This window comes from Talpa occidentalis, unplaced genomic scaffold, assembly GCF_014898055.3.
Source record: "Talpa occidentalis isolate TD23 unplaced genomic scaffold, MPIMG_talOcc4v2.1 talOcc4.15, whole genome shotgun sequence".
In the NCBI taxonomy this organism is placed as follows: Eukaryota; Metazoa; Chordata; class Mammalia; order Eulipotyphla; family Talpidae; genus Talpa; species Talpa occidentalis.
The window spans coordinates 58,435,459-58,453,533 of record NW_023601543.1 but is presented as its reverse complement, the minus strand read 5'-3'; the positions used below and the strand labels follow the sequence as shown (position 1 = coordinate 58,453,533).

Genomic DNA, 18,075 nt, shown 5'->3' with positions numbered 1-18,075 from the left:
GAAACCAAATCCAAGCAAAAAATGTCCTTAATATTTTGAGAAATTGCTTTGTTGGAATAAACATTTGCTGCCTTAAAGGGTCTTTTAGAAATTATCCTATAATTGGATGTGTGAATTCTGGCATATGTTCTTTTAAATTACTTCATAATTGCATGTGTATAATTAATCTTTTGAGTTGGTATCTGCCCTGCCTTTACTGGAATGCATTGAAGGGTAACACTGGTGCAAATAAGGAGGATGGGGATTATAACTAAAAAGAATACAAATTCTAATAGCAATGCTAAATTCTCTTCTGATGAGGTATTAGAGGTATAGTATGTGTTACTCTGACATTCTAGTTAACTGCTTATTCCAGGCATGACTCACCTCTGGCCTGGAGAGGTGCCTTATGACTGCCTTATCATCATGTAATCTTATCTCTGAATATATAGGTGAGAAGATGGATTGACATTTGCTATTTTGTATGGCTGCTCTTACAGATTTCTTCTTTTTGGTCAGATGTTAGAGCCCTCTTGTGTCCTCCTCAGTGGAGCCCAGCAGTACTGCCTGCTTTGGAGAATTATCCAATGTGTAAAGTGATACATGTGAGACTGATGTGTGTGATGAAATTTCCATCCTACAGTTAATCATTAAAAATTGCTTTCTAAATTATACAGTAAGCTATTGCTATATACCTAGCCACTTCAAAAGTTAGTGGCTCAAAATAATAATTATTTAGTTAGTTCATTCTATAAAATGACCATTTGGGTTGGGTTCAGCTGAATGATTATGTAGTTCTTAGCTGGTCTCCATTATGCCTATGGTCAACTGTGTCTCAGCATGGAGCTCTGCTCCTGAGCTTAGGTGGCTGTCAACTGAGGCAATAGTAGAGGGTAAGAGCACTAGGCAACACATCTCTTATCCAATAGTAGGCTAGTCCAGGCTTGTTTTCATGATGGTAGGACAAGTTTCAAAGAATGGATAGAAGCAACATGGCATCTTGAGATCTAGGCTCAAAACTGCCACCCCATCAGTCACAAAGCTAGTCCAGATTTAAGTTGTAGGAAGGAGTTTCTTAAAGAAAAGGGTAGAGAGTTGGGGACATTTTGTTTTTGTCACACAAATACAGATTACTCTTCAAAGTCTTCAGTTACTCCTGTAATGTCTAAAAATTGTGTTTTATATGCTCAGAGTTAAAGACTAATCAGAAACAAATAGGAAATCATTGACGTTAATAATTCAGGGCCTTGATGACAGTGGATTGTCAAGATGTGAATGAGTCAGACAAGGGATACCTTCTAGAAGAGGGGACACGTTTATTAAGCCTTATAAGGATGTTTATATGTTTTCAAAGTGAGAAAGTGAGAAGAGGTCCTTCCAGGCAGAATGGATGACATGATTATACAAAGCATAGGGATGAGAAGTAGCATGGGGCTAGGGACTATATAGGTTCAGCACTGTTAGACATAAAGCCACAGCAGAGCATGGTGAGGTATAAATCTGTAGAAGTAGAGCAGCTTCACTGTGGAGAACATTGTTGCTCATGTTGAAGACCTTAATAAAAATGTTAGAGCAAAGGGAAACCATTGAAGTCTCTCAGCAATGAAGGTACATGGTCTAATTAGTGTTTAAGATAAATCTCTGGCAGTTGGGCAGAGGGTGAACTTGAAGACAACAAGAGGGAATCCTAAGACAGGTTAGGAAGCTGCTGTCTTAGTCTTGGTTTCACGAGATGGCTAGTTCCCAAACTAGAAAAATGAAGGCTAAGCTGTATAAAAATACTGATTTAGAAGATTATTGCAGAGGTTGACTCAGCAGGGTTTGATGAACCATTGGAGTTTCAGGGTGAGAGAAAGGAAAGCGTTAAGAGATTTTTCTAGATTTTGTGACTATATAGGGGAGAGAGCCAAGTGAAAACACTAGAAGGGAGAAAGGGTAAGTGGAGAAGAGAAGATAAGTGGCTTTGGTATTGATCGTATTCCAAGATGATGTGTCTGGTTGGCAGAGTTTTAGGATTTATTTTTATTTTCTTTGCCTTCATTTTCTTTCCTTCCAACCCACCCCTTCATCTCTTTTTATTCTGGGAACCATAAGTACGTGTGTAGTATAATCAGGGCACTTCAGGGGAACACCATCACTTACAAGATGATTAGTGGAAGAAAAGGATATTAGGGAATATTATAAGGAACACAGAAAAATGTTTCAAGAGGGATGGTGGAAAGGAGGGAGGGAGGGAGTGATCATCATATCAAATGCAGCATACAGGTACTTAGAGATGGGTATTGAGAAGTATGCATAGAGAGTTAGATTTTAAAGAACTCTAGTGTGGTAGAAGCCAGTTAAGGAGTGACTGTGAGGAAGGAAAACAAGATGAACTATAGCTTACTTTTTGAGATTTTGCAAGAGAAGGGAGGGGTAAGTAAGTATCAGAGAAAAATGATGTAGAGTTGAGATAGACTGGGAATAAAGGTGGGGAGATATTTGAAGCTGTTAGCAGGTGTAAATCTAGTATAGAGATAGTATTAGAAAGTTAAAGGCAGATTTTTTCTGTTTACAGAAAATTATTTTTTCATTTAAAGTTTTCTAAAAATTGTAGTTTATTCCTTGTTAGATGGTAAACTTCCTGTCACTGGAGTAATCAAGTAGAGAGACTAGGTGTTTTCTGATCAACTGTGTAGAAAGATGTATTGGTGAATGACTTTTGAGTGTAGTAGCCTCTGTTTAATTCTCAACAGTTTCCCCAAAGTTGTTTTAAGCACTACAGAGTAATGGGTTATTCTGTTGAACTACCTTGCCTGGCAGCTCTCCATAGATTCATCAAATCAGGGGACCAAAGGGGCCTCACTGGTGGCGCAGTGGGTTGAGCACCACACTGTGAAGCTGTCTGCAACCTCTGCAGCACGGGGTCAATTCCCAGCCAGCCAGGGTGCCCACTGCTCCCTCAGCAGTGTGTTCTGTCTGTCTGCCTGTTCTGCTCCCCGCTCTCTCTCTCTCTCTCTCTCAGGTGAATTCTCACCCTCCCGCACCTCTGACCTATACCCCACTTCTTGTATAAATAAATAAAATCTTTTTAAAAAATCAGTGGACCAAGTTAATTTATGTGTCTTTGATCTTGAAGGATGAAATTAAACTGTAGATTCTCAGATAAGAAAATATTGAGGCATAGTGTTCAGGAAAGTTTTGTCACTAAGACAATCAACCATAGCCTAGGCTTGCAGATATTTTTGAAGAAGTAGTCACTTTCCCTACACGAGTTTTTATTTCAAATTTAGGGGAGTTTTATCTGTATGTCACTTCTGTAAAACACTTAGAATAATTAAAATAGCATTGAGATGATAGGCATGGATAAGGAAGAATAATTTATCCTTTTCTCAGTGATCATATTCCTATACGAATGCTTTTAGTTTACATTAGAAGTTTGGTTTTCTAGGCCATGAGAATATAATTAGTTTCTTTCTATTTTCTCTAGTCCTCATCTAAGATCTTTTAGTGATTCCCTTCAATTAGCATTTAAAACAACTGAGGAGTAACCTTTTGTTATTTTGTCTCGAATGACTACTATCTATATCTAAATCTGACTACCTGCCTTACTGAAGCGTGAACAACTTAAAAGAAGAACTCAACTAATTCTCAGAAAGCCATATTTTAGTCAGTACTTTCCAGCTTTCTCATTTATCATTTCTTTTAAAGAACTAACAAGTGATAAAATTAGTTTTATTCCTTCTCAATTTCTATATTTCAAATTCTCTTTGTTAACCTTTTGAAATGCTAATCGATAGTAAAATAACTGAAGTCCAAACAGGAAAACTAGAATATACAGCTACCAGAAAAACAGCTCCCCACCCCCAAAGAAAAATCTGGAGCAGTAGTTGTAGTGAATATTTTTTTCCCCTAGGGCTTTCTTTACTTTTACTTTTTTAATTTAATTTAATTTTTTAATTTTATTTTTATATTCCCCATAAAATTGCAACCCCCTTATTTTGACCCCAACCCCTCCTTTCCCCCCCCCATAGGTGTACTGAATATTTATCTTTTAAGGATACCAACTGACTTTCCTTCTGTGGCTCACAGATAAGGGGTTAGTCTCCCAATTACCCCCAGGCCTTTAAGTTTTACCTACTTCTTAGCCTGTTTTTTCCCCCTTGCTCTGAGAATGCAGCATATGAAAATCTCACAAATTCACAGGTTTTTTCCCTTTCTTTCTTTTTTTTTTAGTTTTTTTCCCTTTCTTAACTTAATGCTCTCCAGATATGTTAGGAACATGAATATATTGCCCTTTTTAAATCATGAACAGTTTTTTATTTTGAGATAATTTTTTATTTTAAAATTAGATTTTTGAGATAATAGTCTAAATTTAGAGAGGAGTTGTAAAGATAGGACAGAGAGCAAACTTCCTGGTATGTTATAATTTAGGTAGTTTAAAAGTGAGTGGATAGAAAAATATATATATACCATGCAAACACCAATCTAAAAAAATGCTGGAAGGTTATAGTAAAAAAAAAAAAAAAAAAAAAAAACAAGCAAACAAAAAAACCTTGCTGGATGTAGTTAAATCAGTGCTATTACCCAAAGCAGTGATAGTGAAGGCAAAGATAAACAGCTGGAACTACATCAAATTAAAGAGCTTCTGTACAGCAAAAGAGACAGTAACCAAAACAAGGAGATACCCCACCAATGGGGAGAAAATTTTTGCACACAACACTAATGATAAAGGACTGATCACAAAAATCTACAAAGAGCTGATGAGACTCAACAAAAACAAAGTAAATAACCTAGTCAAAAAATGGGCAGAAGAGCTAAAAAGAAACTTCTCCAAAGAGGAAACGCAAATGGCCAAGAGGCATATGAAAAAGCTGTTCAGCATCACTTGTAATCAGGGAAATGCAAATCAAAACTACCATGAGATATCATCTGACACCAGTGAGAATGGCACATATTAAAAAAACTAGCAACAACAAATGTTGGTGAGGATGTGGAGAAAAAGGAACTCTCCTGCATTGCTGGTGGGAGTGCAAACTGGTCCAACCACTATGGAGAGCTGTGTGGAGATTCCTCAACCTGCTGAAGATGGAGCTTCCATATGATCCAGCAATTCCACTCCTAGGTATTTACCCAGAGGACACAGAAACATTAATTCAAAAGGGTACCTGCATCCCTATGTTTATAACAGCACTATTTACAATAGCTAAGCTATGGAAACAACCCAAATGCCCCAAAATGGACTGGATCAAGAAGATGTGGTACATATACACAATGGAATATTACTCAGCAATCAAAAAAGAACAACTCATGCCATTTGCAGCAACATGGATGGAGCTGGAAGCGAAATAAGCCAGAAAGAAAAAGAAAAATACCAGATGGTCTCACTCATAGCAGGAATTTAGAAAGCCTAAATAAGGGACCAGGAAAAAACCTAATTATAATGAAGTAAAAATCAAAATAAATCTTGAAAAAAAAATGACAGAGCAAACTAGAGAAAGGAAATAATAAAAGGGAAGTCAATGTAATAAAGTAATTGAAAACAAAAATAGAGAAAAACAATGAATACAAAACTGGTTTATTGAAAGGATAGATTTTGACCTAGTTGATGATGGGTGCAGTTTGGGCATTGGGATTTTTACAAGCCCCTCAACTGGTTCCAACAAGTAGTGGGGCTTGAGAACCTCTGCTGGAGAGGTCAGATATGTTTTCTAGTTTAATCTGTGTTAGCATCTATGCCCAGTCTCTTAGCATTTCCTCTGAGGAAAATTTGTGCCTATTTCATTTTTCCTCACTTCTTGTTGCTCTCAGAGTTAGTACTGACTCTTTCCCTTGTATGTTTACTTCCATGTCTGACTGCTCCTCTGCCATGGACATTTCTCTGTACCAAGGTGAGCATTTAACAGCAATCCCTTCCACTTCATACCCACACCTCCTTAGCTGATTTTGGAATTAACTCTGAAACCCACCTCTGATTGGTTTGTCACACATCATTGCTTAACCGGCTTTAGGCTGTGATCACCCAAGCCATAGTAACAGTGTGTCTAGTACACCTGGTCCTGTGACCCTCAGTCTGAAGGAGCCAAACTACTTGGTTTCTCAGTTTTGCTAATCACCACAGAGCCTGCCCTCTACCAGCACGGTATTTACACTTGGTGTGCAGTGGATTTGAATGCTCAGTAAGTTTGGGATTGTTTGACCTTATATGTAAGGCTTACATGCCTGTTGTTACTAAAACCTAGCATATAGGTTATTTTTTCTTCTGATAAATTCTGATAATTACTTTAAATCAGGAAGATGTGTTGTAAATGTACTAGGGGCTTATATGTGAGTAAACATTACAACATGGAATCAGTTCACAGGAACAAATAAGACATCATGGAAATCATTTTTAAAAATTTTCACTTACTATCTGGGAAAATAATTAGTATTTCATAGTAAATGCTGTTCTTCTCAATTTAGTTTATTCTGAAGGGGTCTTACTAGGAAATGATATTTTATCTTATAAGGATTTATGTTTTATAATATTTCTCTTTTTACCCTTAAAATGTCAAGCCTACTTATCTGTGTAGTTGAAATTGTTGAATATATCTACATAAATGTTTTTAAATGTACTTGTAATTTTTAACAAGTTATTGAAACTGGGGCTTTTTTCCCTTAAAAGGCATAAGACAGATTTTAATTTAGAAGTAGTTAGAACTATTACAATATGTTAAAATAATATCACAGAATAGGTCACCCAGGCTGAAACCTAGGTGATGTCTTTCATGAGCCAAACAGTGGGCTGAAAGATTTGAGGAGTAGTTGGTATTAGAAGAGAGTGGTAGTTCAGTTGTATGCTTCCCAGTTTCAGTATTCTTCCTTTCATTCAAAGAGAGATTTCTTGTAGTTTAGACCAAAGATTAACAATAACCTGTGAGCCAGATCTATTCTACCACTTGATTCTATTATAGCCTGTGAGATAAGCATGGTTTTTACATTTTTAAAAGATTGAAATGTGAAAAATAATATTTTATGATATGAAAATTGTATGAAATTCAAATTTCAGTATAATAAAGTTTTATTGGAACAAAGCCATGCTCATTTGTTTATGTACTGTCTACTACTGCTTTCATGCTCCACAGCAGATTTGAGTAGTTGAAACAGACACCATATGGCCAATAACGCCAAAAATATTTGCTATTTGGTCCTTTCCAGCAGCAGTTTGCTGAACCATAATTTAAACTCACCTCTCAACCTGGCCTTCCCACACAAGATGATTTCTACTCAGGGAAATTGAAATTCCCAAATAATTTGTTAAGAAGTCTGCATACTAGGGCCTCCCCGGTGGCGCAGCGGTTGAGCGCTGGGTTGCGAAGCTGCCCGCGGCCTCTGCGGCGCCGGTTCGATCCCCGGCTGCTCCCCGGCCCCCGGAGGAGGGTCCCACATGGCGTGCAGACCTCTCCTGCCGCCCGCTGCTCCCCTCAGCAGTGTACTTCGGTCCTTTTGCCTGCTCTGCTCCCCGCTCTGGCTCTGGTGAATTCTCTCACCCTCCCGCGCTTCTAACTGTACCCAGTGCATGTATAAACAAAACAAACAAATAAATAAATAAAAAAACATGCCTCTATTAAAAAAAAAAAGTGTTTAAGAAGTCTGCATACTAAAGAGTGGTGGGGGCGAGCCTGCTTGCTGGCAACAGGGGCAACTGTGGTTGACACAGAAATACTAGGCTGAGTGGCAGGAACCTACCTAAGTAAATTCATATGTTATTTTTTTTTCTTTAATGATTTTTGAGTGCGTTGAGAAAAAGTTGACCTCCAGACTCCACATCTGGTCACAGGGGAGTCATGAGTCACATGCATGTCTTAATTTTTAAAAACAAACTTTAAAATGACTGCGATGAAGGTAGTCTTCTTTACAAAGTACAAAAAAGTTCATCTACTCCAACTCTGGAGTATATTTATAAAGACAGAGATTTAAAGATTTGTTGAGGAAGAGAAACAGTAAAATATATAGGATATGTTCTTTTTCTCCTGATTATTTTTTGTTTACTCCTTCTCTAGATTGATGTTTATGGCTTTAGTCACTGGACTGCTGAAATGTGGTAGAGATGAAAGATGTGCAAGTTGAACAGGCTTGAAAGGAAGTTTCGTTTCCACTATTTTGCAGCCATGATAGATTGAATGTTTTGTAGATAAGGGTGAATTCTGAATTAAAACATAGGCGGTGGTTTCTAATGGTTTCCTTGTGAAGAGTGTTAGTATCATTTCCCCCAAAGCAGAGGTAATCAACTCAAGAAACACATTTATAGCATTCATTATTTCTGTTTAAGGAATAGTTTGGGAGGTTCTTTGCCCACATGGGTAGGAATTGACCCTTAAGGATATAAGAAATATGCTGTTCTGGTCTGACTAATGGCCTGACTTAAAAGTCTGTCTGTATTAATGGTTCTGAGGATATTTTCCTGAAGGTCTAAGAGAACTGGACTTTCAGGTGCTTGTGTAATTAAAGATTATTTCCAAATACCATGATGTATTTATCCTTCCTGATTTCATCTCAGTCCTTCTTGAGCCTGTTAACATTTTCATTCTTCCTTAAAAAAAAAGAAAGAAAAGGCACTTAATGAAGTGACATTGGTTTACAACACTGCATGATTTAGGGTAATAGGACCACACCTCAGACATATGCTACCACACCACCCCCACCATCAGAGCACCCATTGCACTTCTTAAGCTGATGAATTTTCTAAGTTCCCTAAACATTGTTCAAAGTCCTACTTCCTTTTCTATAAAATTACCCTTAGATTTCAGAGAGTGCCCCTTTTTACTTTAACTCTCCAATTGATTGAATAAGGCAGGTCAATCATTTCAGCACTGTTCATGATTCTTATTGATTTCTGCTTCATCCTTTTAGAGGAAGATTTCTCAACCTTGACAGTATTGACATTTTTGGACCAGATAAATCTGTGCATTATAAAGAACTATTCTGTGTATTGTAGAATGTTTAGGAGGCCCCCTGGCCTTTACCCCCTAGATGAGATTAACAGCTCTCTTTCCAATTGTGACACCCAGAAATGTCTCAAGATACTGCCACATGCCATTGAGGGACAAAATCATTTTCTATCAGGAACCACTACTTTGATATTTGTCTTTTCCAAACTGCAAAGTTTTGTGCTTTTTGGACGATACCATACAGAAACTTCTCTGTTCTGCTGATTATATTACGTGTTTCTGGATTTTTTCCAGCTCTGCTTAATTAATTTCCACCTTGAATGACAGTGATAGCTACTTTTATAGTTTCAGTTTATCAGGTCATCTGCATCATTTGCGAGTGGTGTGGGGGATAGACACCTTGAAATCTTAGAAGTATTTTTTTTTGTAATTATAAATACCCTTAATATGTGTACTGTTAGAATGTGCAGAATGGAAAAAAATTAGAATGTTTTTATCATTCAGAAACCCACCACTTCAGTGTTACTAATGTGACTAATATTGGTAAATTGGTTTCATCTATTTTCTATGTATTTTACTTCATAGATGAAATGTTGATATAAAATCAATTTCTATACCATTCTTCCACTTAGCAGTTTCACATAAATATTTCCCTGTATGCCATATTAAATGATTGAATAAAATTTCATAGTATTGCTATCCTTTAATCATTCCTGTTTTGTTTGATAGCTTGGTTTCATTTACTATTTTTATTATGGCATTTTAATGGACATTTTTATTCCTAAATCATGTTCTGTTGGACTATTTTTCAAAGATAAATGTTGGAAGTATAATTCTTGGGTCAAAGCATGTGAATGTGTTGAAAGAAAGACTGCAGGTGGTATAAATAAGGGCTCCTTGCACTGACCATGCATTTCAGAAGTATATCTTGTGGGCTGAGCATATAGAAGGAAAGGAGAGGCCTGTGATTGAGGTAATCACTTTCCTTGCCTTCCTGCTTTTCTGTAGAAATATTAATAAGTCAAGTAGCCTTCAAACCACAGATTTAGATTCCAGTTCCAAATAATCCCAGCTGGGTTTACTTCCAGATAGTGCTCCTCATACACTGGTATTTACCTGGTTTACAGTAAATTGTTAAAATAAATCAACTTGCTGTTGGTCATTTTTGTTGAAATTATAATAGGAATAAGATCTAAAAATTGCTGTTCCCCAAGGGTGCAAGATGAGGGTTAGTAAACAGATCATTTCTGCCAAAACAAAGGAATACTCATTGTGGGAGGTAAGGAAGAAAAGAATGCTAAAAAATATATACCCAAATGTAAGACATCAAGACACATCACAAAGTTACTCCAAGACTGCACTGTGCTAATTTATGATTTTGTTTCACAAAGAAAGGTTTATTCTAAGGTACTTGTTAAAATGTACCACTTAAATGAGAATTCAGGTGTTGTCTTAGGTAGGAGTGCCCAGAAGCAGAAGCTAAGATGTTTGAACATGCATGATTTGAGGGGGACTACTCTTGGGAGAAACTTATAAGGGGCCAAGGACAAGAGGGCAAGGAAGAAGGAAGGATATTATCTTAGGAAAGCCTAGCCTTAGCCTGTTTTGGCTGGGGAGTGGGGGAGGACCAGGGAGAGTGTAGAGTAATTATTAGCTGCTGGCTGCCCCAGGAGGGAGACAGAGAGAGTATAATCTCCCCTTGGCAGGACTCCAGCTTTTGGGGAAGGGGACAGCTGTGAGCCATTAGCAGCTAACTGGCAGTAGCTGAGAGATGGGTAAAGGAGATCTAGGAGAGGCACCACAGAGCCTGTTAATCTTTGTGCAGTACACTGTTCTAAGGCCTGGGGGTAAAAGATGAAAGTGACATAGTCCCTATTTTCCATGTGGTTGTGGTGTAGTGGTGGGGCTGATCAGGTAAAGAATATTTACAGTGCAAATGAGGTGTTTTTTGTATAGACTGAAGCATGTGCAGAGTCTTGGATAGAAAGCAAAGAAATGAATAATTGTGGAAGGGAGTGTCTGGATAGCTTCACTGAAGAGATTGGACAAGTGAATAGGACCAGGTTGAGGGCATGTGGGTTGGTCAGAGTAAGATGGTAGGCAACATAGGCAAAGGGAAGAGCTCTGTACAATGGTGGGAAAATATGAAATAAGATGTGTTCACCCAGTCACATGGGGCAAAGCATTTTCAGGAGGCAGGGAGCAGCAGGCTGATGAGGCCTGGCAACTTGGAGCCAGAATATGTGGGCCTCAGATATTCATCCCACATGTATATCCTCAGATACATGCGTGGGATGACCATGCTCTCATCCAGCCAGCCTGCCTCAGGTTCCCAGTTTACCTGCCAGCTCTGCCCTCTGGTGGTCATGTGACTCCAAGCATATTGTTTAAACATTTCTGAGCCTCAACTTTTTCATCTGTAAAATGGCTGTGGTGATATTTATAGTAGGACTGTTGTGATTAGAAATAATAGACATACAAAGTTTCATTGTCATAGACTCACTCTGCTGATATTTACTACTCTCTGTCATTTTCTACAGTCATTAAAACAGCAGTGCTTTATAGAAATAGATCAGTGGACTATAACAGCCCAAACCCTAAAATTAGCCCTACTTTGTTCTATTTTCTAAGTCATTTGCAACCCCCCTTCTAAATTTCCAAGACTGATGTTAACTCTTGTTAGGTAATCTTTTTCCTAGGCTCTCTACTGATTATACAAGATAATACAAGATTTTTAATACACAATGATTGCTACTATAATAATAGTTTCTAAAACATCAAATTTTGCAGATTCTTAAAAATCTGTACTTCCTTTAGTAATGAACAGTTTGCTAACTCACTTAAAGAATAGAATATTGTAGAAAGTGGGGACACTGTTTTAGCCAGAGTTCCTAAGACCAGAATTTCAGATGAGAAGAGCATATATCTCACAAGAAGTCATCAGTTTCCTGAAACTCTCAGGGAAGTGAGGAAGCCTTTCTTCACTGAGAATTTTTAGAGATCAAGAGTATTTCTTCTATGCCATTTGCTGCTTTCACTCTCACTATGAGTTATCCATGTGGATGTTATATTCACTAGATGCAGAATTTTTGTATTGCTGCTCTTCTTGCTACCTAAAAAATTCTCACTGACAAAACATTTCAATAATTTTTAATGTTTTAAAGAACTTTATTGAGGCATGATTTATATACTATAAAATGCATCCATTTTAAGTATACAATTCAGTGAGTTTTAGTATATTTACAGTTTTGCAGCCATCACCACTATACAATTTTAAAACATTTCTGTTACCCCGAAAAAAGAAGCTTTGTGCCTATTTTCTCTCGTCCATATTCCCATTCCCAACCCTAGACGACCACTAATCTACTTAGTGACTCTTTAGATATGCATGCTCTAGACATTTCATATAAATGGAATGTTGTGTTTATGACTTCTTTCATTAAATATAATGTTTTTACTAAGTGTCTTACTTTTTTTATTTTATATGTTGTAGCATATATCAATACTTTGTCCCTTTTTACTGCTGAGTAGTATTCCATGGCATGGATGTACCACAGATTGTTTAACCACTCCCTGTTGAAAGACATCTGGGTTCCTCCCAGTTTTTGGTTGGTGTGATAAATCTGCTGCAAATGGATTTTTGTGTGAATATAAATTCTCATTTCTCTGAGATAAATGCCCAGGAATTACAATTACTAGGTTTTAGGATAATTGGGTATCTACTTTTACTTTTTAAAGACAGTCAAATGGTTTTATAGAGTAGCTGTATTGTTTTACATCCCCACTGTCAATGTATGAGTGATATAATTTCTTCACATCTTTTCCAGCATTTGAATTTTCACTATTTTTTATTTCAGCTATTGTGGTTTTAATTGTCATTTCCCTAATGGCTAATGATATTGAACATCTTTTCATGTGCTTGTTTGCTGTGTGTGTGTGTGAAATGTCTGTTCAAGTTTTTGCGCATTTTTGAGTCCTTTGTTTTCTTACTGTTGAGTTTTTAGAGTTCTTTACATATTCTGGATACAAGTCCATTGTTGGATATGTGGTTTGTAAATATTTTGTCAATTTCTGTAGCTTGTTTTTATACTTAAGAGTCTTTTATAGAGCAAGTTTTTAAATTTGAAGTAGGTGGATTTTTCTTTGTGAGACCATGCTTTGGGGTGTCAAGTCTAAGAACTTTGTTTAGCTCTAGCTCCCAAATATTTTCTCCTATACTTTCTCTAAAAGTTTCATAGTTTTACATTTAAGTCTGTGATTCATTTTGAGTTAACTTTTGTTAAAGTGTGAGATTTAGGTTGAAATTCATTATTTTAAAAATATTACCACTTTACCATTTGTTGGAAAGTCTATCTTTCCTCCACTGAATTACTATTCCACCTTTGTCAGATACCCATTGAACATATTTGTGTGGGCGTATATTCACTTTTGACAATGCAAAATTTGGTTACAAGTAGAATAATATGCGCCCCCCCCCAAAAAAAAAGTCTGTATACACTAATCCCTGGAATCTGTGATTGTTAAATTACATGGCAAAGGAGAATTAAAGTTGCTAATCAACTGACTTTAAACTAGGGATAATCCTGGATTATCTGGGTGTGCCTGATATAATCACAGGGGTCCTTAAAAGTAGAAAAGGGAGCAGAATAGAAGGATCAGCGAATGAGGATCAAAGAGTTGCGACATTGCTGACTTTGAAGATTGAAGAAGATGGTCAGGATCCAAGGAATGTGTGTGGCCTCTAGAAGTTGCAACAGGCAAGAAATGGATTCTGTCCTAGAGCCTCCAGAAAGGAAAACAGCCCTATCGGCTTTTTTATTTTAGCTCACTGAGATTTATGTCAGATTTCTGACCTACTGAACTATAAGGTAATGAATGTGTGTAGTTTTGAACCCCTGAGTTTGTGGTAATTTATTGCTTCAACAATAAAAATGGATATTTTAGAAAATCTCCCATTGATAATAGGATTTTAAAATGTTTGGCACACCATTTATCTGGAAAGTTTACATATATGAAACATCCTGATGATATCAGAAAAATGAAATAGCTAGAGGTGGTAGATTTGTGCATTTAATAGGGAATAATTAGAAAATTTATTACTTTTATTGTTTAAATTTCTACATTTATTGTGACTTTAAATTACGTTGTTTTGTTTTTGTTTGCATTTCAGAAGTGTTTGAATGTCTTAAGTTTTACACCAAAGAGCCAAACATAGTCCCAAATTTTTATTTGATGGGAGATTAACGTTCTATTTAAAAATACATTCTTCATTTTGCAGTGTATATAAATGTTGAATCATTGTGTTGTATACCTGAAGTGAATGTTATGCTAATTGTATCTCAATTTAATAAAGAAATATTCAGTTGGCTTTCACATTAGAACATATCAAACTTCAATGATGTTGATACTTATGCTAATCATATTTTTAATAATGGCTTCACTGATAAATTTTCATACCATATAGTTCAACCATTTAAAGTATACAGTTTTGCTTTTCCCTTTTGTGGCTATCACTGAGGCACCAGCGGCCAAAATGAAGTTCAATCCCTTTGTGACTTCTGACCAGAGCAAGAATTGTAAAAGGCATTTCCCTGTGCCTTCCCACATTCATAGGATGATCTTGTCTTCCCCTGTTTCCAAAGAGCTGAGGCAGAAGTACAGTGTCTGCTCCATGCCCATCCAGAAGGATGATGATGTTCACGTTGCTCGGGGACATTATAAAGAACAGCAAATTGGCAAAGTAGTCCAGGTTTACAGGAAGAAATATATCATCTACATTGAAAGAGTGCAGTGGAAGAAGGCAAATGGCACAGTCATTCATGTGGGCATTCACCCCAGTGAGGTGGTTATCAGTAGACTAAAGCTGGACAAAGACCGCAGAAAGATCCTAAAACACAAAGCCAAATCTCACCAAGTAGGAAAGGAAAAGGGCAAATACAAGGAAGCAACAATTGAGAAGATGCAGGAATAAAATAGTCTTGTATATAACTTTCATTAAAAACTGCTAAAATGAAAAAAAATAAAGTATACGATTTTATGATCTTCAATATATTCATTGAGAATGTACAAATATCACCACAGAGCACTTTGAATATTTTATCTACTGCCTTCTGACTTCCATGGTTTCTAATGAAGATTAAACTTAATCTTATTAGGATTCCCTTACAAGTGAGGACTCATTTTTTTCCTTGCTGCTTTGAAGATTTTTTCCCTCTCTGGGTTTCAACAGTTTTACCACAATATCTGTTTGTCATTCTCTTTTGAAGATGGTGGTGGTGGTGGTGGCGGTGGTGGTGGTGGTGGCTGTGGTGGCTGCGGGCGGGGCTACAGTGGTAGTAGTGGCGGCGGCAGCAGCAGCCCATAAGTAGTTACCTACTTAGAGTTTGTTGAGCTTCTTGGATGTGCAAATTAATATTTTTCAGTAAATTGGAGATGCTTTTGCCATTATTGTTTTGAAAATTTTTCCCACTCCTTTCTCATTTCCTTTTGATAACTCCCATTACATATATTTTGGTGTACTTAATGGTGTCCCATCTTTTCTGAGGCTTTGTTCATTTATCTCCATCTTTTTTCTCTCAGATCTTTAGCTTATATAACCTCTATTAATCTATCTAAAGTTTATATTTATTCTTCCATTTCAAATCTGATGCTGAGCCCCTTTAGTGAATTTTTCATTTTAGTTACTGTATTTTTCAATGCCAGAATTACCATTTAGTTATCTTGTGTACTTTGTCTCTGTTGTTACACTTACCTTCTTTGAACATATTTATATGACTGAGTGAAGTCATTTATTCAGTCTGACGTCTGGTTGCTCATAGTTTCTGTTGCCTGCTTTTTTGCTAGTGTATAAATCAAACTTTCCTCTTTCTTTGCATGTCTTAAAATTTTTTGTTGGAAACTAGCCATTTTAGATAATGTAATGTAGCAACTCTGGGCATTGGTCCCCACCCCACAACAGTGATTTATTTTTATTAGCTTGTTTACTTCTTTAGTGACTGACTGGATTATTTTATTGAAGCCTTTTTTCTACCCTTCTTTCTCCTGCCTTGTGTGAAGCCTCTGATGTTGCTCCTTAGTGATGCAATCTTGGGTATGCCCACAGTGATTTGGTGAGGCTCTCTTTGTCTATGTCCCTGACCACTCCCAGCTGTTAAGCTCCCCTAATTGCTGGCTGCTTGCTTTGTTGTTTATGATAATACTCTGAGGCATAGATTTCTCCACAAACTGATCCAATCAAATCAGTGCACCTTTGAAGGGATAGTTCAGCATTTGAACTATGAGGAACAGATCAGTATTTGAGATTTCTTCTGACACCAGCTCTCTCTGGCACTCTCCAGCATAATAGTTAGCTTATTCTAGCATGATAGTCAGCCTAGGCTTGAACTTCTCCACACTGTGTTGCAAATGAAGTCGGTTATGGGAGTGGGGGGTAGGAGAGTTGAAGCCTTCTAGTCCATGGCATGTATCACCCCCTAGGAAAAATCTCTGAGCCACAGCTGTGAAGCAGGGGATGGAGATGATGTACTTACCTCTGAATGATGTAGTCCCAGATCTCCTAGGTCCTCCTCTCCTGAATTAGAACCTCACCCCACCAGCTGGGACCAGCAAATTGGGGCCTTGGTATTCTTGGTGGCACCACACTCAAGGTGTAGATTCCATCCCAGGAGTGGGCGCCACCTGGAATAAGGAGCCTCCACCTCTCAGCCACACCTGTCTGGAACTTAGCCTCAGCAACAGGTAGCTGGGGACGGGAAGAGAAATGGTGATTTACTGCTTCTCCTCAGAAAGGAAACCTTGCAACTAGGAGCTGGGGAAGAAGGAGCTCCATATTCTTGGCTGCACCAGTCTAACTTGTGATCTATGATTGGAGGGAGGATGTAAGAAAGTGGAATCAAGGTCCAGATACCATTGATTTCTTACTTTACATACTAGATTTAGATTTTGTTTAATAACTACTACTTCATTTGCTATATGCCCTTGCGACCATTTCTAGAGATTTTAAATAATTGTTTGTTTTTTGGGGTTTTTGATAAATAATTTTACTAGGCTGTGGGTCCATGAAACTCCTCACACTGTCATGCCAGAAGTAAAACTCTTTAGCTTTCAGCATATACTTTTGTTTCTGTTACACCTAATTTCTCACAGTGGCCTTATACTTGAATTTCTCTCTCCTGAGTAGACTGTGAGTAGCTTAAAGGCAGTAGCCCTTGCCTTTATTTCTTGTGGAAAGAGGATAGCCCCAGTAGCATTTTATATACTTTAGCACATAAAAGAATGTCCGTTACTGACTATATCGATGTATTTTCTAGTTTATATTTTCAGCATTTCCTTTGTGACTTGTGATATGTGTGTCTTACTTTTCCCCTAAATTCTAGTACTGGTGTGGACCCAAAGGGTAGTATCTCTATTATCAAACACATACACATAGGAAAGACACTTTTAAACCATTAGAAATTTTAGTCCAGAGCATTTTTTTATTTTTCACAGTATAGGAGTTTTCTGTAACATTCCTTGTGTGTCTGTAGACACAATTTTATTTTTTTCAGAAATATTTTTTAAGATTTATATATTTATACAAGCACTGGGGTACAGGCCAGAGGCATGGGAGGGTGAGAGAATTCACCAGAGACAGAGCAGGGAGCAGAACAGGCAGAATGAACGAAATACACTGCTGAGTGGAGCAGTGTTTGGGGCAGGAGAGGTCTGCCATGCCATGTGGGAATCTCCTTGGCTGGCCCGGAATCGAACCGGCGCTGCAGAGGCTGCAGACAGCCTCATAGCACTGCGCTCAACCTGCTGCATCACCAGGGAGGCCCCTAGATACAATTTTAAATTATGCTAGTTGTTTGGAAGACAGGGACAGGGAGAAAGTGAGAAAAGGAAGGCAGAAAAGTAATGTGATTGTGCTTTTAAAGATGGGACATGCCTCATTGTTCTTTCAACCTTGGCCCTTGACAGCTCTGCCTTCACTGCTACTTTTTCCTTTCCTACTCTTCATATATTCGGGATGCCTAACTGTTGATGATCCTATGGCTGTCCCCTTTGTTTGGGTGGGCAGTGGTCATGTGGCCACATCTGAAACTCTAAACAATCCTGTACCATTCCTCCTTTGTTGCTTAGGCTTCCTCCTAAAGCTTATATGTGGCATTGCCCAGCCTTTGACACACTCTGTATTGAGAATTTGGTA

The 18,075-nt window shown here is 37.6% G+C and overlaps 2 protein-coding genes across 6 annotated transcripts in view; both read left to right on the top strand.

Annotated features, from left to right (window-relative positions):
• Positions 1-18,075, top strand: part of JADE3 (jade family PHD finger 3) — a 135,056-nt gene that overhangs the window by 52,260 nt on the left and 64,721 nt on the right. The window lies entirely within an intron of this gene.
• Positions 14,315-14,877, top strand: LOC119246201 (60S ribosomal protein L26-like). Its single transcript, XM_037512489.2, has one exon. The coding sequence runs from the start codon at positions 14,422-14,424 to the stop codon at positions 14,857-14,859; it is 438 nt and encodes a 145-aa protein (XP_037368386.1). The 5' UTR covers positions 14,315-14,421; the 3' UTR covers positions 14,860-14,877.